We start from the raw sequence: 25,986 nt of genomic DNA, 5'->3' as shown, positions 1-25,986 counted from the left end.
CTCTTCTCTGGACGGTGCTCTCCTATCCTCGAGCCTGCCCACACGCCCCCTTCATGTAATTGACTGTAATTTACATTCTGTTTCCGTCTGTATTCCGTTGTGCACATTTACAACAGTAAATTGTTATTCTTTGGCTCATCCATTGTCCGGTTCATTTACACCCCCTGTTGTGGGTCCGTGTCCCTACACTTTCCCAACAGTATTCTTCACAAAATAAAAAGATTATTAGTCACAGGGAAGTTCTTATCCATGTGGGAATCTTGAGATACAGTTTTACAAGGAATAGATGCTTAGTGATTTTCCAGTCAGGCAGGAATTTGAACCTATGATCTTCTGGACTCAAGCCCAACACCTTATCCACTAGACCATCACCTCCCCTACTTTAACTTTTACCAAAGTAATTTTATGGTAAGATACTTGTACTTTCACTCAAGTATCACCTTGAGGTACTTTTTACAAGAATGTCTACCTTTGAGATCAAGACATGCCTGGGAAGAACTTATGGAATCATGTTTCACCTGGCTGTGACAGATTTTTACTTTTGAGAGGAGGATACAGACTGTCGTTCTGCTGTTCCACACTCCTGTCCAGTTGGTGGTAGTAATGTAGCAGTGGATTTGGCAACTGGACACTGTCACAAGAAGAAGAATTGGAAGCAGGAGGAGGAGGAGAGGTGGGGGGGAAAAATAACGCTGTCTGGACATGCGGTTGTACCAACAGAATAACTTCTCTGAAACAACCTTGACAGGGACAGGTAACATACAATCTATGAATGGTATTGTTCACTTATATTGTTCTTCACTGATGCCCGGCTGTATCAATTAGTTAAAGTCAACTCCAAGGTACCAAGAAGAGCAAGCTAGCCAGTAGAATGCTAAGCCATATATGGGAGGCGATGGGTGCCATAGCAACCGATTAGGAAACATTGGTTATGGTGGCTAGCTGGCAGGCTAATGCTAAGGTTAGTTCGTTATGCTAGCAGTGCGAGACAAATCGAGTGAAGAGTTGAATGTTTAACGTAGCGTTAGTTAAATAATGAACGTCATGTAGCCGTGTTGTCTCCCTTGGGTCACAATTCATATCTTGTAGCTGTAAGTTTGTTGAGTCTTGTTTAAGAAGCTGTTGCTATTGGAAACCGGTGTTCGCTGTAGCTAAATTGGCTAACGGGAGTTTCCATCACTTGCTAACGCTAGCTACAAAGGCCATCCCCAAATTTTAGAATGTCGAGGCACTATGCATGTGTTTTTGTAAACATTAGCAACGTGAACTCTGCTCATGGCTCGATTACCAGCGCCTAGACCGATCTGACAGGCGAACATAGTGTCGTATTTACTTCGTTTATTAGCGTTGTTACTGTTATTGGAGCAGCTGATCGATCTGTACCTGCTCATGTAGGCTTGACTACTACTAGCGTGGTTCAGGTAGGTTAACCATACAACATTGCCCATTGCTTTGGTGGCTTGACTGTTGAATTGATTTATTTTGTTTATAATTTAGGATGACGGTATTACTTTTAAAATTAAACTAGCAAACATAGGACTATAACAGAATGAAATTATTTATCTGCACAGAAATATTTTGTCAAAAAACAAGGAGCACTAAAAAGTTATTATAAAAATATGATATACTTATTTCTGTAGTGGACCTTAGAACTGATGTTGACTTTTGTATTTAGTCTTTCATTTCCCATAATATAGAAGTTCAATGGTCAGTGCCTCAAGTAAGCCATATCTCACACTCTCAGTTGACACACTGCATTGTAGGAGAGGTGAGAGGTTATCTGACCCAAACACAGCCGATGTGTGAGTGGCTATTTAAATCCAAGTAATTTCTCTCTCTGTTTATCAGTATTTTGTGTTGTCTCTGTTGTCAGCAGCCACAGTAATTCCAGCTCCATTAGTAATTCCAGCTCCAATTAAAGTTGCTGCAGTTAAAACACTTGTAGTTGGATCTCGATGCTCAAGTGTCCCATGGGGTCCGAAGCATCTTTTTTTTTTTTTTTTTTTTTTTTAGGACTTTATTAGAGCAAAACAGAACAAAGGAATACAGTGACAACTCTCAGTATAACAAAGAATCAGATGTAACAATGAAGGGATGATAAACACAGAAAATACAATCTGCATTACACAGAAAGTATGAACAGATTGACTGCTCTTTAGCTCCCACCGGCTCTTGTCAGTGTTTACTCTCTCCATTCTTACAACCCCAGTTCCAATCCAATTGGGACATTATGTAAAATGTATAAAAAAAAAATAGAATACAGTGATTTGCAAATCCTCTTTAACTTATATTCAGTTGAATACACCACAAAGACAAGATATTTAATGTTCAAACTGATGAACTTTATTGTTATTGTACAAATATGTCCTCATTTTGAAATGGATACCTACAACATGTTTCAAAAAAGTTGGGACAGTGGTATGTTTACCACTGTTACATCACCTTTCCTTCTAACAACACTCAGTAAGTGTTTGGGAACTGAGGACACTCATGATTGGGTATAAAAGGAGCATCTCCAAAAGTCTCAGCCATTCACAAGCAAAGATAGGGCAAGGATCACCACTTTGAACAATTGCATAAAAAATAGTCCAACAGTTTAGGAACAATGTTTCTCAATGCTCAATTACAAGGAATTTAGGGATTCCATCATCTACAGTCCATAAAATAATCAGAAAATTCAGATAATCTGGAGAACTTTCTCCATGTAAGCAGCAAGGCCGAAAACCAACATTGAATGCCCGTAACCTTCGATTCCTCAGGCGGCACTGCATTAAAAACCGACATCATTGTGTAAAGGATCTTACCGCGTGGGCTCAGGAACACTTCAGAAAACCATTGTCAGTTAACATAGTTTGTCACTACATCTACAAGTGTAAGTTAAAACTCTACCATGCAAAGCGAAAGCCAAACATCAACAACATCCAGAAACGCCGCTGCCTTCTCTGGGCCTGAGCTCATTTGAAATGGACAGACACAAAGTGGAAAAGTGTGCTGTGGTCTGATGAGTCCACATTTTAGATTGTTTTTGGAAATCATGGACGTTGTGTCCTCTGGACAAAAGAGGACAAAGACCATCCAGATTGTTACCAGCGCAAAGTTCAAAAGCCAGCATCTGTGATGGTATGTGGGTGTGTTAGTGCCCATGGCATGGGCAACACACATCTTTGATGGCACCATCAAAGCTGAAAGGTACATTCAGGTTTTGGAGCAACACATGCTGCCATCCAAGCAACGTCTTTTTCAGGGACGTCCCTGCTTATTTCAGCAAGACAATGCCAAGCCACATTCTGTACGTGTTACAACAGTGTGGCTGCATAGTAAAAGAGTGCGGGTACTAGACTGGCCTGCCTGCAGTCCATACCCGTCACCGATTGAAAATGTGTGGCACATTATGAAGCGCAAAATACGACAACGGAGACCCTGGACTGTTGAACAACTGAAGTCGTACATCAAGCAAGAATGGGAAAGAATTCCACCTACAAAGCTTCAACAATTAGTGTCCTCAGTTCCCAAACACTTACTGAGTGTTGTTAGAAGGAAAGGTGATGTAACACAGTGGTAAACATACCACTGTCCCAGCTTTTTTGAAACATGTTGCAGGCATCCATTTTGAAATGAGCAAATAATTGCACAAAAACAATAAAGTTTATCAGTTTGAACATTAAATATCTTGTCTTTGTGGTGTATTCAATTGAATATAGGTTAAAGAGGATTTGCAAATCGTATTCTGTTTTTATTTACATTTTACACAACGTCCCAACTTTATTGGAATTGGGGTTGTAGTTGGTGGAGCGATATATCTGGCTAATTCCGATAACGAACGAGACTCCGGCATGCTAACTAGTTAAGCAGTCCCATGTGGTGGGCGAACCGTATGTGAATGGATGTAGAGATGTCCTCCGTGAGGAGTTATACTGAATGTGGACGTGCTGTCACTGGCAAGCTGTCAGTGAGCAGAATGGCCTTTATTTAACACAATCATGAACTTGAGGAGGTGAGTGCAGGAGCTGCCTGTAGCTGCGGGTTGTAATGAGTATTTGTTTTTTCTTTTAATTGTTCACGTTTTGTTTGAGCGGTACAGTTTTACTGCATTGGTATAAAAAGTTCAACAATCCTGTGTGATTTATAGCTCGGCAACAATGGAGGACAGCGGGAATCATAAATTTGTGTCGGGTAACGTTATCTTGTATGGGTGTGGCATCCAGTCACATTAAATACCGTTAAGTTGCCTCAACTTGTGAGAAAACTACTTCCTTTCTGCGTCCTGTGCTCGACACAGAAAAAATTAAACGTTTAATTTTTGGCATCCGTTTCGCGTTGTCCTTTGCGTCCCTCACAGTATTGTGGCACTAGTTTGCATCTGCTTGGCTCTGTCATGATGGAACTTGAAGCAGGCCCGGTATGAAAGTGGCTTAAGATTTCACGCATTGGAAATTCACTGAATGGTGACTCCACCTATGATGATTTTAAATCTGTACAGAGTGAGGTTTCATGAAATGCCACTATTTGCGCAAAATCAAACTTAAAATTGACAAAACATTGAAGGCGGTCTGGAGTGACAAAGAAACCACTTAACGCACCGCACAATAAATTCATCCATACACAAATTACATCTATTGTCATGATAGATGTAATTCAATTCAAAAACCTTTAATGTATGAAAGAAAGTTGACATTTACACTTTGTCTCATAGTGTCCCAGTTCCTGATGGAGCTCAACTCTCTGCTGCTACTGTATGTAAATTTTGAATACCACAGCACAATCTGTGGCCATCCAGTATTAATGATTTTAAACTTTTAATCATTATTTATGACCTATGCATAATATGAAGTGATGTGAAATATAACATAAAAATAATGAAACATCAAATATGTGCCATATTTAAATTAAACTTAAATTGGCTCAAGCTGTGGCTTTCAAAACAGATAAAGATTACAAATCTTGAATTATTTATTTATTTTTATAACATTTTACATAGGCCCATTAATGTCTGAGAATGCCCCATCATATGCAAAAAAATGGCCCATTATTGCAGGCACTGAGGGGCCATTCATTAGCTCATACCACCCTTTTGAGATATGAATCACGGATTTAGGATATATATATTTTTTTTCATATTTCATTTCCAGTGTTGAATGTTTTTGAGAATTTAAATTTAATTGCAGTTTAAAAAGTAATTTCCTTATCATGATGTCAATGACAGAACAGTCTTAAAACCATGGCAATTATACAGGGCTGTGAAAACTCCGCGGATCCGCGGCAGTCCGCAGATTTCATCATGATGGGTGGGGTGTTAGTGATGTACTCTTTAATCGTGAACATCACTGAGTTTTTAAAATGCTTATGTTGCCTCTACTGGTGGTTGGCTCTCACTGCGGTATTGTATCACTTCCTGTTCCGGAGCACAGCAGTGTTTTTCTGTATCTGTTAGCTGTTTAATCTGCGCAGTTAGATTGATCTAGTTATCTAGATTACGATTTGTTTCCCAGTGTAATCTTTACGTGCCTTAACTAAAGCACTCCTTCTGCTGAATCACCTCTAAATTATTTACACATTATTCACTTTGCGTGTTTTTAGGAATCCGCTAGCTTAGCGTAGCTACTAGCTCTTAGCCGATTTAGCATGGCGGCTTCTCCTGTCTCTCCCGCACTTTTCTGCTCTGGGTGTGAAATGTTTAGTTATTCCTCGGCCTCCTTTAGCAGTAACGGTACTTGTAATAAGTGTAGCTTATTCGTAGCTTTGGAGGCCAGGCTGGGCGAATTGGAGACTCGGCTCTGCACCGTGGAAAATTCTACAGCTAGCCAGGCCCCTGTAGTCGGTGCGGACCAAGGTAGCTTAGCCGCCGTTAGTTACCCCCTGGCAGATCCCGAGCAGCCGGGAAAGCAGGCTGACTGGGTGACTGTGAGGAGGAAGCGTAGCCCTAAACAGAAGCCCCGTGTACACCGCCAACCCGTTCACATCTCTAACCGTTTTTTCCCCACTCGGCGACACACCCGCCGAGGATCAAACTCTTGGCGACTCTGTTTTGCAAAATGTGAAGTTAGCGACACCAGCAACCATAGTCAATTGTCTTCCGGGGGCCAGAGCAGGCGACATTGAAGGAAATTTGAAACTGCTGGCTAAGGCTAAGCGTAAATTTGGTAAGATTGTAATTCACGTCGGCAGTAATGACACCCGGTTACGCCAATCGGAGGTCACTAAAATTAACATTAAATCGGTGTGTAACTTTGCAAAAACAGTGTCGGACTCTGTAGTTTTCTCTGGGCCCCTCCCCAATCAGACCGGGAGTGACATGTTTAGCCGCATGTTCTCCTTGAATTGCTGGCTGTCTGAGTGGTGTCCAAAAAATGAGGTGGGCTTCATAGATAATTGGCAAAGCTTCTGGGGAAAATCTGGTCTTGTTAGGAGAGACGGCATCCATCCCACTTTGGATGGAGCAGCTCTCATTTCTAGAAATCTGGCCAATTTTCTTAAATCCTCCAAACCGTGACTATCCAGGGTTGGGACCAGGAAGCCATCCACACAGATGCTGAGAATGACAGCCTCAACACTGCATTTAATCTATTATTAGACTCTATTGGCTTTGCTCAAAAAGTAAATGAGTCCACCCACCACTTTAATCATATCTTAGATCTTGTTCTGACTTATGGTATGGAAATAGAAGACTTAACAGTATTCCCTGAAAACTCCCTTCTGTCTGATCATTTCTTAATAACATTTACATTTACTCTGATGGACTACCCAGCAGTGGGGAATAAGTTTCATTACACTAGAAGTCTTTCAGAAAGCGCTGTAACTAGGTTTAAGGATATGATTCCTTCTTTATGTTCTCTAATGCCATATACCAACACAGTGCAGAGTAGCTACCTAAACTCTGTAAGTGAGATAGAGTATCTCGTCAATAGTTTTACATCCTCATTGAAGACAACTTTGGATGCTGTAGCTCCTCTAAAAAGAGAGCTTTAAATCAGAAGTGCCTGACTCCGTGGTATAACTCACAAACTCGTAGCTTAAAGCAGATAACCCGTAAGTTGGAGAGGAAATGGCGTCTCACTAATTTAGAAGATCTTCACTTAGCCTGGAAAAAGAGTCTGTTGCTCTATAAAAAAGCCCTCCGTAAAGCTAGGACATCTTTCTACTCATCACTAATTGAAGAAAATAAGAACAACCCCAGGTTTCTTTTCAGCACTGTAGCCAGGCTGACAAAGAGTCAGAGCTCTATTGAGCTGAGTATTCCATTAACTTTAACTAGTAATGACTTCATGACTTTCTTTGCTAACAAAATTTTAACTATTAGAGAAAAAATTACTCATAACCATCCCAAAGACGTATCGTTATCTTTGGCTGCTTTCAGTGATGCCGGTATTTGGTTAGACTCTTTCTCTCCGATTGTTCTGTCTGAGTTATTTTCATTAGTTACTTCATCCAAACCATCAACATGTTTATTAGACCCCATTCCTACCAGGCTGCTCAAGGAAGCCCTACCATTATTTAATGCTTTGATCTTAAATATGATCAATCTATCTTTGTTAGTTGGCTATGTACCACAGGCTTTTAAGGTGGCAGTAATTAAACCATTACTTAAAAAAGCCATCACTTGACCCAGCTATCTTAGCTAATTATAGGCCAATCTCCAACCTTCCTTTTCTCTCAAAAATTCTTGAAAGGGTAGTTGTAAAACAGCTAACTGATCATCTGCAGAGGAATGGTCTATTTGAAGAGTTTCAGTCAGGTTTTAGAATTCATCATAGTACAGAAACAGCATTAGTGAAGGTTACAAATGATCTTCTTATGGCCTCGGACAGTGGAGTCATCTCTGTGCTTGTTCTGTTAGACCTCAGTGCTGCTTTTGATACTGTTGACCATAAAATTTTATTACAGAGATTAGAGCATGCCATAGGTATTAAAGGCACTGCGCTGCGGTGGTTTGAATCATATTTGTCTAATAGATTACAATTTGTTCATGTAAATGGGGAATCTTCTTCACAGACTAAAGTTAATTATGGATTTCCTCAAGGTTCTGTGCTAGGACCAATTTTATTCACTTTATACATGCTTCCCTTAGGCAGTATTATAAGACGGTATTGCTTAATTTTCATTGTTACGCAGATGATACCCAGCTTTATCTATCCATGAAGCCAGAGGACACACACCAATTAGCTAAACTGCAGGATTGTCTTACAGACATAAAGACATGGATGACCTCTAATTTCCTGCTTTTAAACTCAGATAAAACTGAAGTTATTGTACTTGGCCCCACAAATCTTAGAAACATGGTGTCTAACCAGATCCTTACTCTGGATGGCATTACCCTGACCTCTAGTAATACTGTGAGAAATCTTGGAGTCATTTTTGATCAGGATATGTCATTCAAAGCGCATATTAAACAAATATGTAGGACTGCTTTTTTGCATTTATGCAATATCTCTAAAATCAGAATGGTCTTGTCTCAGAGTGATGCTGAAAACTAATTCATGCATTTATTTCCTCTAGGCTGGACTATTGTAATTCATTATTATCAGGTTGTCCTAAAAGTTCCCTAAAAAGCCTTCAGTTAATTCAAAATGCTGCAGCTAGAGTACTGACGGGGACTAGAAGAAGAGAGCATATCTCACCCATATTGGCCTCTCTTCATTGGCTTCCTGTTAATTCTAGAATAGAATTTAAAATTCTTCTTCTTACTTATAAGGTTTTGAATAATCAGGTCCCATCTTATCTTAGGGACCTCGTAGTACCATATCACCCCAATAGAGCGCTTCGCTCTCAGACTGCAGGCTTACTTGTAGTTCCTAGGGTTTGTAAGAGTAGAATGGGAGGCAGAGCCTTCAGCTTTCAGGCTCCTCTCCTGTGGAACCAGCTCCCAATTCAGATCAGGGAGACAGACACCCTCTCTACTTTTAAGATTAGGCTTAAACTTTCCTTTTTTGCTAAAGCTTATAGTTAGGGCTGGATCAGATGACCCTGAACCATCCCTTAGTTATGCTGCTATAGACGTAGACTGCTGGGGGGTTCCCATGATGCACTGTTTCTTTCTCTTTTTGCTCTGTATGCACCACTCTGCATTTAATCATTAGTGATCGATCTCTGCTCCCCTCCACAGCATGTCTTTTTCCTGGTTCTCTCCCTCAGCCCCAACCAGTCCCAGCAGAAGACTGCCCCTCCCTGAGCCTGGTTCTGCTGGAGGTTTCTTCCTGTTAAAAGGGAGTGGTTTCCTTCCCACTGTAGCCAAGTGCTTGCTCACAGGGGGTCGTTTTGACCGTTGGGGTTTTACATAATTATTGTATGGCCTTGCCTTACAATATAAAGCGCCTTGGGGCAACTGTTTGTTGTGATTTGGCGCTATATAAAAAAAATTGATTGATTGATTATTGCAAAGCGTTCTCTTTTTTTACAACATCGTGTAAGTTTTATAAGTCCGCGTACACTGGTCTGTGTGTTACAGATACAAATCAGTTTCCTTGGATCCACAGAGTTTCACGGATGAAAAATGCCACTCAAAGCGTAGCTGTTACGACAGTTGTCGTAAAGCAGGACTGGTTGGTTGCTGCGGCGATGCTGTGTGGTTCCTGTGCGACACTTAAGCTAAACTTAGCATGTGGACATCCCAAACTTTTAGAGCTTTCAAGTTTTTAAAAGAAGATTTGTGCAGCCTGTCTGTGTCATGGACCGACGTCACACAGAGAGAAGATGGTGAGAAAGACTTTTTGAAAAAGTCTTGTAAGGACAAGAATCCGTGGAATTGTCGCTGGCTTCATCAACACACCTGAAAGATAAAAGAAATGGGAAAAGTGAACTACACCACCAGAAAACACGGTAAGAATTTTTCTCTCCCTGGAAAATAAACATTCTTCTGTTCAAACAGGATTTTAGACAAGATTATGTCACTTTTTTCCACTAATCTAGACTTTCTTTCATTGTAAAAAAAGACATTGTGGCTTTGAATGGATTTAGGCTGCATGAATTTACACAAGAATATGTGACTTTTTACTATAAGGTATGTTATTGATATTTTACCATGATTTTCCAAATATTCTACAAGCTTTAGCTGTGGTTTTTGAAATGCTGTAACAGTCTTTTCAGTCTTCATAAATTTCATGTAGTTTAATTGTTCTGAGTTAATGCATAATTTGGTTTACAATTAAAAGGAAAATCATTCCAGGTCCTACTTCCATGTCATATTCTTATTTCAACATCATCATTGACAGGTCAAATAAAAGGTTGAATTTCACAATTTTCATTTCACAGCCCTGATTATAATATTTTGATATTGTCATTTAGCGTGCTATTTTCTGAGGCAATATATCATCCAGCACAATTAATCATGTCAGGCTAGTGAAGTTTTCAGCAGTGTATAATGTACGATTGCAGTCGCAATCTGTTACCAAAGGTTTTCAGACAATACATTGACAGACTGACTTAAATTAGGCTGCAGAATTCCCCAAATCAAAAAGTGGGTAAACTGGGATGAGCTGTACGCCATGGAAAGCTGCAGGTAAATCTGTTTTGAAGAAGTACACATTACTTTTAGTAATTTATTTTAAATCACATTGACTGTTAAATGCATTAAAAGATGAGCTCACAGTGGCAGGTGACTCAAAATTGATGACTGAGTGGGATGTCCCCTTCAAGTCTGAGAAAATGTTTGAGAAAAACATAATTTTTACATTAGACAGGTTTTATGTATGAACAAAATTTGTAGTTTAGAATGTAATTTTACTTGTCTGAGATGAGACACGTGGCACTGTAGTGAATACTGACATGACCAGTAGAGAATCATTCAGATCAACACAGAAGACAACAAACAAATTTTTATTTTCATATAATTTACCCAATTCAAAGAATTTGTCAGACCCGCCATTGAAGAAATTGGTGCTCTGTAATTTGTGGATGTGGACTCTCCCCAGTAAAGTGCCAAACTGCTCACTACTGAACTGAAAGTAGACTGGTAACCAGCGGTTACTGTGGAAACTGAGCTCCATCATAGTTCATGCCCGAATTCCCCAACTTTGTACAGGCTTCTCTTTTTTGGTGCCTCTCACTGGAGCAGAGACTTTTTTCTAGGGCAGATGTGAATATTTTGTGTTTCTCGCTGAGAGTCAGAATAACCAGATAGTTCTGTAGAAACAACACCTTCCCTGCAGTGGTGCCGCAGGTCTGTCTGAAGGGAGTGGCACTTGCCATGGGGTTAAGACAGAATCAGACTACAGTTCAGTATAGTGTGAATCTGCACTGGATACACAATAGACTTGTCTAAACTGGAGTACAATTGAGGGTGTTTTATAGGGGTTTATATTTGAGTTTATGAGTTGTCAAAGAAATTTTGATTGGACACCAGTGTGCATCATAGTCTGTGTATATATGTACACTGTACAAACCTTGTGTGACGTCACCCATAGGTTTCCTATAGAGACCTGGAAGAGTTTATATGAAGCCCATTCCTGGGCGTCTCCATTATTGGCAGTGCCGACTGTCTGCATCATGACCATACTGTATATAAGCTGAATAAAGAATGTGTGACATCATCCACTGGTTTTCTACAGAGACCCAGAATAACCGAAATGACCCCCTTTTCTGGGCGTCACCATGTTGAGAGCCCCACTCGCAATGATTCACAATTAACTCATTAATGCATAAAGGGGTGGAGCATGGGTGTGTGTGTTACGAAAAAAGCCTGAACACACCCCTCTATCTGATTCCGAACCACCAGCTAACAGGCTAAACTTGGTTCAGGTGTTTGCTGAGTTCCAGTTGATCGCATGACACTGGTGCTGTAACAGACAGTGTTGCTATAACAAACTGATGCAGAAGATGGCAGCAATGCACCATTAAGGATGCCGGCTGCTGTTAAATGCCATAGAAGAAGAGCAGCCCTTTTCTTCTTCTTCTGTGGTGGATGAGAAAAAATCTTTTTTTCATTAAGAGTGGCAGGAGGATTATTTTTTTGTTGTTGTTCATTCGAATGACAAATCCATCTGTCTTATCTACAATGCAAATGTGGCTTTACCGAAAGGAATTTGGAGTGGCATTTGAAGACTATTCACAAGAGTTATGATGCAAACTTCCTGACTAAATCACCTCTGCGCACCCGAAAAGTTCAGGAATTAAAAAGTCGGCTAGCAGCACAACGGTCCATAAATATGGAAGATGTGATGGATGTGGCTAACAAGATTACATGTTCTGTTTGGGCCAGGACAGAGGCGGTTATTTTGTGTGCAGCTGGAGGACACATGCAGAACACACAGATCTTCTGCAGACAGACGTTAGGTGGCTCAGCAAGGTAAATTTCTGGAATGGTTTTCTGAATTGTTTGGATTTAGCCTTTCTTACCAGTCTGACTGACAAGGTCAAGGACAAACATCTTCAACATGATCAGCTCCAGGAACATGTTTAAAAGCAAGTCATACCTGCTATCAAGCAGGTTGCAACAGTGTGACCTGCATAACTTTCCATACGTGGACACAGAACTTAAGTTGCAACAGTGTGACCTGCATAACTTTCCATACGTGGACACAGAACTTAAGTTGCAACAGTGTGACCTGCATAACTTTCCATACGTGGACACAGAACTTAAGCATCAGGACAAAGACTGTGTGGAGCTTGAGAGTGCACATTATGATGATCAAGTGCAGAGCATCTTGTCAGAATTTGACAGACGCTTTATTGACTTTGCTTCCATTGAGACTGTTGTCAGTTTTACATTTGGGGAAAATATGTGGATTGTATGATGTCCAAAGTGGCATCACTGTTCAGCTTGGATAGCTGTGCTATTAAGAATGACATCGTCACACTGAAAAATGACATTGAGCTCAAATCCATGGCAACACCTGGCTTGAATGTTTGAGTCCAAACCAGCTAGGCTAACAGGCTAACCCCAGTTTAAGTCTTAGTTAAATCCTATGATTAGAGATTAGATTATATTAGATAGAATTTATTAATTTTATTTTCATTTTTATAGCATGAAATCACAACAAAGTTGCCTCAGGGCACTTCACACAAGTAAGGTCTAACCTTACCAACTCCCAGAGCAAGCACACAGGCGACAGTGGTAAGAAAAAACTCCCTCTGATGATTTGAGGAAGAAACCTCAAGCAGACCAGACTCACAGGGGTGACCCTCTGCTTGGGCCATGCTACCATCCACAGAATCTGACTGTATTATTTACGCAGGGAGATCATTCCACAGAACAGGTACTATAAGAGAAAGCTCTGTAACTCAAAGTCTTTTTATTCACCCTAGGGACACAAAGTAGTCCTGCACCCTGAGAACACAAAGCCTGGGCCGGTCAGCTAATTAGGGAGGTGCCAGTCCATGAACAATTTTACAGGCTAGTAGCAGAACCTTAAAATCTGATCTCACAGGGACAGGAAGCCAGTGAAGAGATGCCAAAATGGGTGTAATGCGGTCAAACTTTCTGCTTCGTATCAAAAGTCTGGCAGCAGCATTTTGAACAAATTTGAGACCCCTAATGCTGGACTGAGAAAAACCAGAAAATAGAACATTGCAGTAGTCCAATCTAGAAGAGACAAACGCATGAATCAGGGTCTTTTGATTTTTAATATAAAGGTGACTTGCTGCCTCCTGCTGGAATGACTTGTGAGTCCAGAATGTAGTTGGCAACATCTATTGTTCAGTCTTGTTAGCTAATATCCTTAGCTTCTCCAAAAATATTAGTCCATGTTCCATTTTGGCAGTGTTCATCCTTGACTCAAAATACATAAGCATATCAAACAGCAAATGTCAGCTCTTCCCAGTTTTTGCATGATCGAAGCCATACACAGGCACGCACACACACACACAGGCCACTTGGCAGTACAGTGAGGAAAATAAGTATTTGAACACCCTGCGATTTTGCAAGTTCTCCCACTTACAAATCATGGAGGGGTCTGAAATTTTCATCTTAGGTGCATGTCCACTGTGAGAGACATAATCTAAAAAAAAAAAAAAAAATCCGGAAATCAGAATGTATGGTTTTTTTAAATAATTTATTTGTATGTTACTGCTGCAAATAAGTATTTCAACACCTGTGAAAATCAGTGTTAATTTTTGGTACAGTAGCCTTTGTTTGCAATTACAGAGGTCAAACATTTCCTGTAGTTTTTCACCAGGTTTGCACACACTGCAGCAGAGATTTTGGTCCAGTCCTCCATACAGATCTTCTCCAAATCCTTCAGGTTTGGAGTTTCAGCTCCCTCCAAAGATTTTCTATTGAGGTCAGGTCTGGAGACTGGCCAGGCCACTCCAGGACCTTGAAATGCTTCTTATGGAGGCCCTCCTTAGTTTCCCTGGCTGTGTGTTTGGGGTCATTGTCGTGCTAGAAGACCCAGCCATGACCCATCTTCAATGCTCTTACTGAGGGAAGGAGGTTGTTTGCCAAAATCTCGCAATACATGACCCCATCCATCCTCCTTTCAATACGGTGCAGTCGTCCTGTCCCCTTTGCAGAAGAGCACCCCCAGAGTATGATGTTTCCACCCCCATGCTTCACGTTGGGATGGTTTTCTTGGGGTTGTTCTCATCCTCTAAACATGGTAAGTGGAGTTGATTCCAAAAAGCTCTATTCTGGTCTCATCTGACCACATGACCTTCTCCCATGCCTCCTCTGGATCATCCAGATGGTCACTGGTGAACTTCAAACGGGCCTGGACATGTGCTGGCTTGAGCAGGGGGACCTTGCTGCCCTGCAGGATTTTAAACCATGACATCATCATGTGTTACTAATGTAATCTTTGTGGCTGTGGTCCCAGCTCTCTTCAGGTCATTGACCAGGTCCTCCTGTGTAGTTCTGAGCTTTCTCAGAATCATCCTTACCCCACAAAGTGAGATCTTGTATGGAATCCCAGACTGAGGGAGATTGACAGTCATCTTGTGTTTCTTCCACTAATAAATGACCATAACAGTTGTTGTCTTCTACCAAGCTGCTTGCCTGTTGTCCTGTAGTCCATCCCAGCCTTGTGCAGGTCTACAGTTTTGTACCTGGTGTCCTTAGACAGCTCTTGGTCTTGGCTATGGTGGTCAGGTTGGAGTGTGATTGACTGTGTGAACAGGTGTCTTTTTTTACAGGTAACAAGTTCAAACAGGTGCAATTAATACAGGTAAAGAGTGCAGAATAAGAGGGCTTCTTAAAGAAAAATTAACAGGTCTGTGTGAGCCAGAATTCTTGCTGGTTGGTTGGGGGTCAAATACTTATTTGCAGCAGTAACATACAAATAAATAATTTAAAAAAATCATACATTGTGATTTCTGATTTTTTTTTTTTTTTTTTAGATTATGTCTCTCACAGTGGACATGCACCTAAGATGAAAATTTCAGACCCCTCCGTGATTTCTAAGTGGCAGAATTTGCAAAATCGCAGGATGTTCAAATGCTTATTTTCCTCACTGTAGATGAGAATTTCACAATGTAGATGAGAATTTCACAAATATTGCAGCAGGGCTGTCTCAGATAATCTGTTAGGACAGCAAGCGATGTTATTCCAGCAAGCGATGTTATTTCAGGCATTCAAAATGACAAGTACAGCCCTCCACAACAGCTAGCTTCTGCATCAACCGATGTCTAAGATACTGATGCTGTGAAGGACTGAGATGCTTGGCTCAGCAGCTGGCATTCAAAGCAACCACGCCTGTAATTATACATAATGGTATGGATTAAAATGTCAAACTAAGAAGATAGCAAAAAATTCCCCCCGGTAAAATTGCAATGGAGGTGGAAAAGATCTGTATAGACCAATGTCATTTTTTTGTACTAGGCTGTAAACATGTTTACTACTGGTCTAAAGTTGAACGTTTTAACATAGACTTAAAAGGGAACAGCAGGCCCGGCGCCAGAAAAAAAATATTAAGGGGGCGATGAGTTTATCACAGGGGGCGGGGTCGCCCCCCCCCCCCAAAAAAAGTGCGCACCAGAGGGTACCTGCCTCTGAGCGTGCGTAATGAATTGGGTGCGCTCCTAGAAAGCTCGTGTATTTAGGCTACACCGTTGTAAGAGACTGACTAAGCGTAAAGAGTGATGACAGTATTTTTTAATTATTATTTGAACGTATAGACCCTCGGTCAAGTGATCTCCTGCATACCACAAAACCAAACCAACAACTGATCTGAGAAACAACACGAGACAGTAGATTAACCCCACATAAACCTTTCATGTAGATGTACAGTGGTCCCTCGTTTATCACTGGAGTTACGTTCTAAAAATAACCCGCAATAGGCGAAATCCGTGAAGTAGTCAGCATTATTTTTTACAATTATTATAGACGTTTTAAGGCTGTAAAACCCGTCACTACACACTATACACTTTTCTCAAACAGGCATTAACATTTTCTCACTTTTCTCTCGTGTGTAAACACAAAGTTCAAACCTTAGTAGAAAAATAAGACCAACCTGTTTTCAGGCCCAAACATTTGTTTGAGAAATAAAAATAGAACGTTTTCCTATAAATAATTATGATGGCTTTTAGAACTAATGAATTTAATTTTAACGATCAACCTACGAGGTTGGACACATAAGAAATTTTTAATTGTGACTGACCAGTATTTCACAGTTCCTCTGATCGCACCTCTTCGTCCTGGCACCGCGCCACTGTCGCGCCTTTTTCCACTCACACCTCGCTGCAGGTGTCATTTTCCGAGTGAAGAACACAGTTATGGGTAGTTGTTGGCGCTCTTTTTTTTCTGGGCGACAAGATTCTTATAAACAGACACGCAGAACACAATGCGCGTGCTCTCCCTTCGCGGTGCCGCAACAGGTGTCCCGTCATCTTGACAGAACACCGGCCTGCTTGATGAGGACGCAGAGCACAATGTGCTGTTTAAAAAAAAAGAAAAAAAAAAAGCATGCAAAATTGGACTTAAAAAAAAATCTGCAAAACTGCGAGGCGCTATATTTTCCAGTATTTCTTTTTCTTTCTTTTTTTATTTTTATTTTTGATAACTCTCATTTCCAAGGGGGCGAGGTTGATGACGTGAGGGGGCGTTGCCCCCAAACGCCCCCTCGTGGCGCTGGGTCCGGGGAACAGCAACCTTCTTCCGGGGGGGGGTTTCATCTGATTGAGACCATCGAAGCTTAAAGCTTGGTATATCAATGTGTGGGTATTCAATTTTCCATGAGATTAATTAAAATTGGCAATAATTAGCCACATTGGCTAACAGTTTTGGAACCTCAGTGAGAACCCTGTTTTAAGGTAACATTTCAATCATACATTTGTAGGACACATAATTCACACTTATCAGTGTGTCGCTGAAATATCTTCTTTTTTTTTTTAGCTTGAAAGAGTATGGATGTGATTGACTGCAATGGCCGATCTTTCATATCAGGTAGGGCTCTATGAACTGCAGATTTTATCACCTTCAAATCTTGTGTTTTTGACATGCAAGTGATTGCCTTTATTTTGTTTTTTGGATGATGGAACAGGTGGAGACTCTTCAATGGAAAGAGAGTTTTCTGGCTCCCTTGGAGGTCCAACAGTGAGCACACCCAACAGCAAAGAGAACTCTCCAAGTCGCTCCCTAAGTGGTTCGTGTGAAATAAACATGATTCTCAGAAAAATGAGAGAACCTCAAATTTTATTTATGATTTGTTGTTGTCCATTCGGCTGCTCTCATTCTGACCGGGGTTGCCACAGCGGATACAGCCAGATCTGCATCAGTATTTGGCACAAGTTTTACGCTGGATGCCCTTCCTCATGCAACTCCAGTTTTACCTGGAGAAACACACACAACCGCTGGTGTTCCAAAGAGGTCTCCCATCCAAGTACTAACCAGATCCTGCACTGATTAAGCCCCTTTCACATTGGCGCATTCGTAGAGCTACGCCGAGTTGAGCAGTTCTACGCCCACTTTTAGCAGCTCTACGTCGAGTTTTTTTTTCTCCCTACGCAGCAGAATGTTGAGGGCTACACACGTAGGACGGAAGAAATTAAACATGTTTAATTTTCTTCGGCATAGAGCGCTGGACACAGTTTTAAGCAGGTCTGCGCAGCACAGGGTTACTGCATGCAAGTCTGTGCAACACGGCGCTCCTGTACACAACCAAAAACTGAGTACTGCATCCAGAGGGATCAGCTGAGAACATGATCACACAGTCCACAGCGCCTGTGTGTTCAGAACAGGGAATTGAACCTCAACTCAAATCCAGAAACAGCAGGAGGAGGTCGCTCTGTAGCGAGCGACCTCCTCCTGCTGTTGTTGGACTGTTTCTGTTGTAGACCTTTCTGGATTTCTGTTTCAGTGCAAGTCAAAGGAATTGTCTGTAGACCTCCAAGGGGAGGTGATGGTCTAGTGGTTAAGGTGTTGGGCTTGAGTCCAGAAGATCATGGGTTCAAATCCCCACCTGACTGGAATCTATGGGATTCAGGGATCTATGACTGGAAAATCACTAAGAGCCCTTGGGCAAGGCCTTTAATCCCCCATTGCTCCCGGTGTGTAGTGAGCGCCTTGTATAGCAGCACCCTGACATTGTGGTGAATGTGAGGCATAATTGTAAAGCGCTTTGAGTGCCTGATGCAGATGGAAAAGCGCTGTATAAATGCAGTCCATTTACCATTCACTCACTCGCGCGAGCTCACTCTCACTCTGCCTCTCTCCCTCTGTCGCGCGCTCTCTCGCTCTCTCTGTGTGTCTGATCAAACCTGTGACTTTAAAATAAAACCGCCGTCGCTGCATATCGGTGCGCTCATCAGACGCCTTGATCGATCAGGTCTGATCAAACCTGAATACGCACTGTGACTCTTTAAAATAAAAGCCTCATTGCTGCATGTCGGTGCACTCATCAAACGCCCTGATCGATCAGGTCTGATCAAATCAGCGGACCTGATGGGAGCAACCAGAGCTTTAAAAGTTTAGAGTCACAGCGCTTCATTCACAGCAGCCTTTACCACAGCCATCCTCAGCAGCATCTGTACACAATGAAAATGATAATAATGTTAAATGATTCTGTTTCTGAGCCGCACCACACCGTGCAGTAGAGAACAGAGCGCACTTCCACAGAGGCAGAAAATAGCAGCTTTGTCTACATACGTGGCAGTAATGAAACTATAAAAACCTCATGATACAGTCCACTGTTTTCCAAGCGCAGTGATGTGTTTTGCAGAGCAGACAGGAGTGAACTGGTTTTAAATAGCGGCAAGGGTTACACGCGACTGTGTGTCACACAATAAAAAGTGAACACACGTAGCTGCAAGCAGATCCACGAACACGGAAAAAACTGAGTCTGCGCGCATTTCAGGCGTACTTAAATGAAACACAATGCTGCAATACGCAGCTCTACGAATACGCCAGTGTGAAAGGGGCTTTAGCTTCTGAGATCTGATGGGATCAGGCTGACAGAGAGCAGACCAGCTGTGCATTCATGATTTGTTGTGACATTCACATAATCATCAAGGTTTCATTTATCTGTGCAGATGAGACTGAATCAAAGTTTTAGGTCCTGCCACTGACATGGCATCTGGGACATAATAGCATAGTGCTTACATTTGTTTCTGTGTCTCTGTGTGGGCACATTCTTGTGAACACTACAACTCATGAACACTATGCTGAAGGCTTTTGGAAAAGCAACCTGGACTTCTTCCGGCATTTTTACATAAAACAAACACAATAACAACATCTATAAACCCAGAGAATATATTCAAGAGAGTTTTAGCCACAATATACAAATAATGCTGTTGTCCATGTGGAGCCTGATCAGAGCATCTCAAATGCATTTCTCCTGTTGTGAACTTTTACCCATAATGCACTGCGCACACACCATGTCCACACTAAAACCTTCAAAATTAGTGCATTACTTTAAAACTAAAACATATATCTGATATGTTCACTTTATAAAACTTCAGATGTGACGTTAATTTAAATAACTTGTCCAAAATTAGTTTGGTTAAAATTCTAACCATAAATTAAAACTCTATGCCTCTGGATGACTTGGGTGCTATTGCCATCATATAATCTGATTATTTTTTTTCCTTTCTATGACTAGTTCTCCTTTGCCTGCAGAGGAAAAGAGCAGTTTATTCTGGAACCAGCTCTTCTCTGTTTGTAGAGGATAGAACTGCGCATCTACTACAAAAACTACATCTGCAAAAATGTTAGCGGTCAAAAATTATCGGACCAAAAGTTATCGGGAGATAATTGGTCTGATGATGGTTTTCAAAGTTATCTGAAAAGATAATCCGATAATGAAAACATTATCTTCGATAATTAGCGGATTAGTGGAACTGTGCCCACCACTGCATAATGTTAGTCAAGTTGAAATTTTAGGCAAGTTGTAATTTCCTGAAGTTCTATTCTTAGTAGAATTTCATTATGTGGGTATTTACTAAGCTGTCTGTTAAGTAGGATTAGCTGTATGATGCCTTGGTATAGTAGCCATACGGTGCATCCAGAAAGTATTCACAGCGCTTCACTTTTTCCATATTTTGTTATGTTACAGCCTTATTCCAAAATGGATGAAATTTATTTTCCCCTCAAAATTCTGCTCACAACAGCACATAACAACATGAAAAATGTTTTTTTTTTTTGTTTTTTTTTTTTGCAAATTAAAAAAACAAACTAAGAAATCGCATCTACGTAAGTATTCACCTTTGCCATGGAACTCAGAATTGAGCTCAGGTACATCCTGTTTCCGCTGATCATCCTTGAGATGTTTCTACAGCTTAATTGGAGTCCACCTGGGGTAAATTCAGTTGATTGGAAGAGATTTGGAAAAACCTGTCTACATATAAGGTCCCACAGTTGACAGTGCAAGTCAGAGGAATTGTCTGTAGACCTCCAAGACAGAATTATCTTGATGTATAAATCTGGGGAAGGGTACAGATACATTTCCGCTGCTTTGAAGGTCCTAATGAGTACAGTGGCCTCCATCATCCATAAATGGAAGTTCAGATCCACCAGGACTCTTCCTAGAGCTGGCTGTCCATCTAAACTGAGTGACTGGGGGAGAAGGGCATTATTCAGGGAGGTGACCAAGAACCCGATGGTTACTCTATCAGAGCTCCAGCATTCCTCTGTGGAGAGAAGAAAACCTTCCAGAAAGACATTCATCAATCCACCAATCAGGCCTGTATGGTAGAGTGGCCAAACAGAAGACACTCCTTAATAAAAGGCACATGGCAGCCCACCATGAGTTTGCCAAAAGGCATCTGAAGGACTCTCAGACCATTTTGAGCTTCGTGGTAAAGGCTGTCAGTACTTATTGTACATGTGATTTTAGTTTGGGTTTTTTTTTCACATTGTCATTATGGGTATTGTGTGTAGAATTTTGAGGAAAAAATAATTTTATCCGTTTTGGCATAAGGCTGTTACATAACAAAACATAAAAAAGTGAAGCGTTGTGAATACTTTCCAGATGCACACTATGTCCTTATTGACAAAACTTGTCAGATAATGTCTACATAATAATTATTCCGTCGAAAGAAAACTGCCTCCGTCGAAAGAAAACTGCCCCAGCCCCACTGTACATCAATGGCGAATGCGTGGAGCGAGTGGAGTCCTTCAAGTTCCTAGGGGTTCACATCTCTGCTGACCTCTCCTGGTCAGTCAACACCGCAGCACTGGTCAAGAAGGCCCAGCAGCGACTACACTTCTTGAGGGTGCTTAGGAAAGAGCAATTAAGCACACCCCTGCTGGTGACCTTCTATCGCTCCACTATAGAGAGCCTGCTGACCTACGCAGTGTCAGTGTGGCACTCCAGCTGCACTGAAGCTGACAGGAAGAGACTGCAGAGGGTAGCAAACACTGCCCAAAAAATCATTGGCTGTCCTCTGCCCCCCATTTCCACCATCTACACCTCCCGCTGTCTTAGTAGGGCCAAGAACATTCTCAAGGACAATACACACCCCAGCTTTCACCTCTTCAACCTGTTGCCCTCTGGCAGGCGCTACAGGTCCATACAGGCCAGGACAAATAGACTCAGAGACAGTTTCTTCCCCAAAACCATCACCATGTTGAACAATAATCTGCACTAAAAACGGACTATATTAGGTACTGAGTCGCACCATATCTATCTCATTTGTAGCACAGGACTTTTGCACATTTTTCAGTTGTTCCATTGTTTATTATATCGCCTATAGTTGTCATACAGTTTTACATTTCCTTTTGCACTCTCTCAATTGCTACACTGTTTACACTGTCCACATGTTACACAATTTTACATTTCAGCAAAGGACTTCACGTGTTTCCTTATGTGATGTTGTTTATTCATGTTATATTGTCTGGTATTGCACTGCGCGCACTTTTTTAGGAGCAGCCCCCCTAATCTCGTTGTACTATGCAGACTGTGTTTGCTGTGTATAATGACAATAAAGGCTTTCTATTCTATTCTATTCTATTCTATTCTATTCCACTAACATGAATGGGCACAAGAGTTTTTAGCATTATTTTTGTGAAATCCGTAATGGTGAGCAAATTCAAGATAAAAGCTGTTGCATCCCATTTCCTTGACGGGTTCCATTCAAACAACCTGCAAAGATACTGGAGATATGTTGTTATTATATGTTTCAAAACTAAGGCTTGTAGCAGCTAAGTGGTAAGAGTTTTTATATTTAGACTTGCAGAATTTAATTCCTAAGAAAGTCTTACATAATAGTGATGTGTTTGCAAGTTATTTTCAGGAAGTTGATTATTTGATTTTTGTCACCAAGTTGTGACTTTTCAATATTTATTTATTGCCTTTGTAGCGAACTCTATTAAAGTGGAGTTGTACAGTGATGAAGACCGATGTTGCACTACAGAGGATGAAAAAGGAGAACGAGTAGAGGAGCCAGGTGCAGAGCAGGTAACTGAGACTGCTGGAGGCTACAGGGAGCTTTCCAGTGTGGAGCCAATTCCAACAGGATCCACCAGACTGCCAAATGGAAAGCTCAAGTGTGACATCTGTGGAATGATCTGCATTGGGCCTAATGTGCTCATGGTGCACAAGCGCAGTCATACAGGTGACTAATTCAGTAACGTTCACTGTAAGAAAAATGTGAGTAAATGCACTATAACCTTTAATGTTGTTTAATGTTATTTATATCTTAAAAAAACAAAGAGAAGGTAAACAACTTAAAAACTCCTGAGTGGCAAGTCGCCAGGGGTGGAGGAGATCTGTCCTGAGATGCTGAATTCTCTGGATGTTGTTGGGCTGTCATGGCTGTCACACTTATACAGTGTTGCATGGAAGTCAGGGACAGTACTTCTGGATTGGCAAACTGGTGTGGACCAGAGAGCACATTCTATTTATAGAGGATTCAGGGACAGGAGGATGTCCAGTTTTGTGACTGCAGAGCTGCATCTCCGCTGTTTGCGGATGATGTGGTTCTGTTGGCTTCATCAGGCAGTGACCTCCGATGTGCGCTGAGCAGCTTTGAGGATGAGTGTGTGAAGCAACTGGGATGATAATCAGCCCCTCCAAATCTGTGACCATGGTCCTCTGTCGGAAACGGGTGGATTGTCCCCTCTGGGTGAGGAGAGAGTTATTGCCCCAAATGAAAGCGTTAAGTATCTCAGGTTTTGCTCTTGAGTGGGGATAAGTTGTAGCATGAGATTGATAGATGTGAGACACCTTATGATGTTTTATGGATGATGTACCAGACCGTCACGGTGAAGAAGGAGCTGAGCCGGAAGGCAAGACTCTCAGTTTACCAGTTGATTTATGGTCCTGTCCTCACCTGTGGTCATGGACTTTGGGTAATGGCTGAAAGAATAAGGTCATGGATGCAAGCGGCGGAAATGAAATTCCTTTGTCAGGTATCTGGCCTTACACTTCTGGACAGGGTGAGAGGCTTGACTATCTGGGAGGGACTCCGCTCCTTCTTCGCATCAAAAGGAGCCAGCTGAGGTGATTCAGGCATCTGGTGAGGATGACCCCTGGTTGTCTCCCTAGCACATCCAACTGGGAGGAGGCCCTGGGGAAGACCCAGGACACGCTGGAGGGATTATATTTCCCAGCTATGTTGGGAATGTCTTGGGATCTCTCAGGAAGAGTTATAGGGTGTTGCAGAGGCTCAGGAAATGTGGATTGAGCTGCTTGGTCTGCCGCCACCATGACCTGGACCCAGATAAGTGTCAGAAAATGAATGAATGAATAAACGACTTAGGCACTACAATAGGATTTAGTGTGAATGGTTCATCCGTTTTGAAGATCCAGAAATAGTCAAATTAAGGTGAAATGATCCTTTATTCATCCCATAGCAGGGAAATTACTGGGAAAAAAAACCAGTGCAATATGACCGCCAGTCCTGTGTTTGGATAAATGAGGGTTGCACCAGGAATGGCATCCAGCGTAACTTGAGCGACATCAAACAAGTAGATCACAAATTGGATTTTCTTGCCTGATCGGCCGATGCTCAGGTTAAAAAATGAATGTCACAGGTACTTATATCCAGCAGTGTACTGGCAAAATCTATGCTCCTGTTGAATGAATAAGGGGAAGCTGTGTTTGGGGATATGGGGAATCGGAAAGGGTAGAAGTGTGGAAGTGAGATTTGGAACTTTGATTGCTGGCAGTATGGCTGTTAAAGGGAGAAAGTTGGTTGATATGGTGGAGAAGAGAAAGTTGACGTGTATAAGACATTAAGTGGAAGGGCAGTAAGGCCAGGCATGTCTGAGGTGGGTTTATACTGTTGCACAGTGGCGCGAAAGGGGTATCCCTGAAAAAGGGGTCTCTTTAGAATACAGTGGAGGTGGATATTGAAGGGGTGACTGTGAATGTCATCAGACCATGCTGTATGCTACAGAATGCCCCACAACTGTGGTATGACATGTGGGAGAAATATTTCTGGTTTCTTCTAGGTGATGTGGAGAATATTCAGAAAAAAGAAAGTGGTGATTGGAGTGTACTCCAGAGGGCATATTGGTGAAGGGAACAAAGTTATAAAAGTGTGGAAAATTATTTCTCATATCGAAAAATAGCTAAAGTATTGATAATGACCAACAATAATGGCTGACTTAGCATCAAGATTGATAACAGCGAGTTTTATATTAAATCTAATGCTTACAGTGTTTATTTGTTGGGTTTTAATTAGGGTTGAGCCGGATACTCATGTCAGACGAGTATCCGGTACGGATAAAGCATTTTTGACAAGCACAAGCATGATCCGAATAAAACTCAATATCTGTGCTCGTTCTGAAGAAAAATTCTCATTGGCTTACTGATTGTCTTCACGCTCTGTGATTGGCCAATCACATACAGCGCCTGCCCCTCCCTACACAGACACGTCTCACTGCAGCTTCTCACACACACACAGACAGGATCTCTCTGTGCTTGGGTGGATTCTGCCTCACGTTGCTCTGTCAGTACTCTTTAAAAGTTTTCTTCAGCTCGCCTCTTTTTCAGTTTGTCATATATTTAAAGTTACTTGAACTTGTTTCGTATCATACGCGGTGCTTTTGACAAGACAGTGCTGAAAATGGCTCGTCGCGGGTCACAGCCTCCGGTCGGGTTTTTTATTTATTTATGTTTTAACCGTTTGTTTGCTCTTCGTTTTGTTGGTGATATAAAGTCAGCTGGAAAACTTTGCTCCTACTGAACGTGGTGCTTTTGAGAAGAATACAGTGAACAAGGCTGACATATTATTTCCCTGGTTGCCATCACTGGATGTTTGTATGAATCATCAAGTTCACACAGATCATTAAAAATAAACAGTCTTACAGACCACATACACACATATAGCTGAATACACAAAGTAGCCTATATTAATATTTTTATTGAATATGGCTGCATGCAGTATTTGACACTTTCTCACCGCAGTTCATAAAATAAATTGGTCAGTCAAATAACCTCTCTCTCTCACACAGTCACACACACGCACACACCTTAATCAGTATTGTTTAACTTTGTGTGGAAAAAATGGCGAGTACGTTATGTAGTAAAAATAAATAATTGAAAAAAAATCACAATTTGATCATAAAATTAAAAAAAGAATGTGTTGAGTATGACAACTGTTGTTCATGCATACTTATTAGTTCATAATTTCCTACTACACTACTACTAGAATGTCAGTTCTGAGGCTGTTCTGTTATTC

The 25,986-nt window shown here is 41.4% G+C and overlaps 1 protein-coding gene across 6 annotated transcripts in view; it reads left to right on the top strand.

Annotated features, from left to right (window-relative positions):
- The first annotated feature begins 638 nt into the window (after nucleotides 1–638).
- The window catches only part of LOC117506993 (zinc finger protein Eos-like), a 51,653-nt gene continuing 26,305 nt past the window's right edge, over nucleotides 639–25,986 (top strand). For 4 of the 6 annotated variants that reach the window (XM_034166670.1, XM_034166668.1, XM_034166667.1 and 1 more), the window contains exons 1-3: nucleotides 639–754; nucleotides 17,406–17,507; nucleotides 22,660–22,914. In XM_034166670.1, coding sequence (XP_034022561.1) covers nucleotides 703–754; nucleotides 17,406–17,507; nucleotides 22,660–22,914 — 409 coding nt within the window. In that variant the 5' untranslated portion in view covers nucleotides 639–702. Of the gene's footprint in view, nucleotides 755–17,257; nucleotides 17,309–17,405; nucleotides 17,508–22,659; nucleotides 22,915–25,986 lie in introns of all 6 variants that reach the window. The other 2 variants (XM_034166665.1, XM_034166666.1) reach the window with 2 other exon arrangements.

Source organism: Thalassophryne amazonica, chromosome 3, assembly GCF_902500255.1.
Source record: "Thalassophryne amazonica chromosome 3, fThaAma1.1, whole genome shotgun sequence".
NCBI lineage: Eukaryota > Metazoa > Chordata > Actinopteri > Batrachoidiformes > Batrachoididae > Thalassophryne > Thalassophryne amazonica.
The sequence above is the reverse complement of the archived record's forward strand: the minus strand, read 5'-3'. Positions and strand labels throughout refer to the sequence as shown.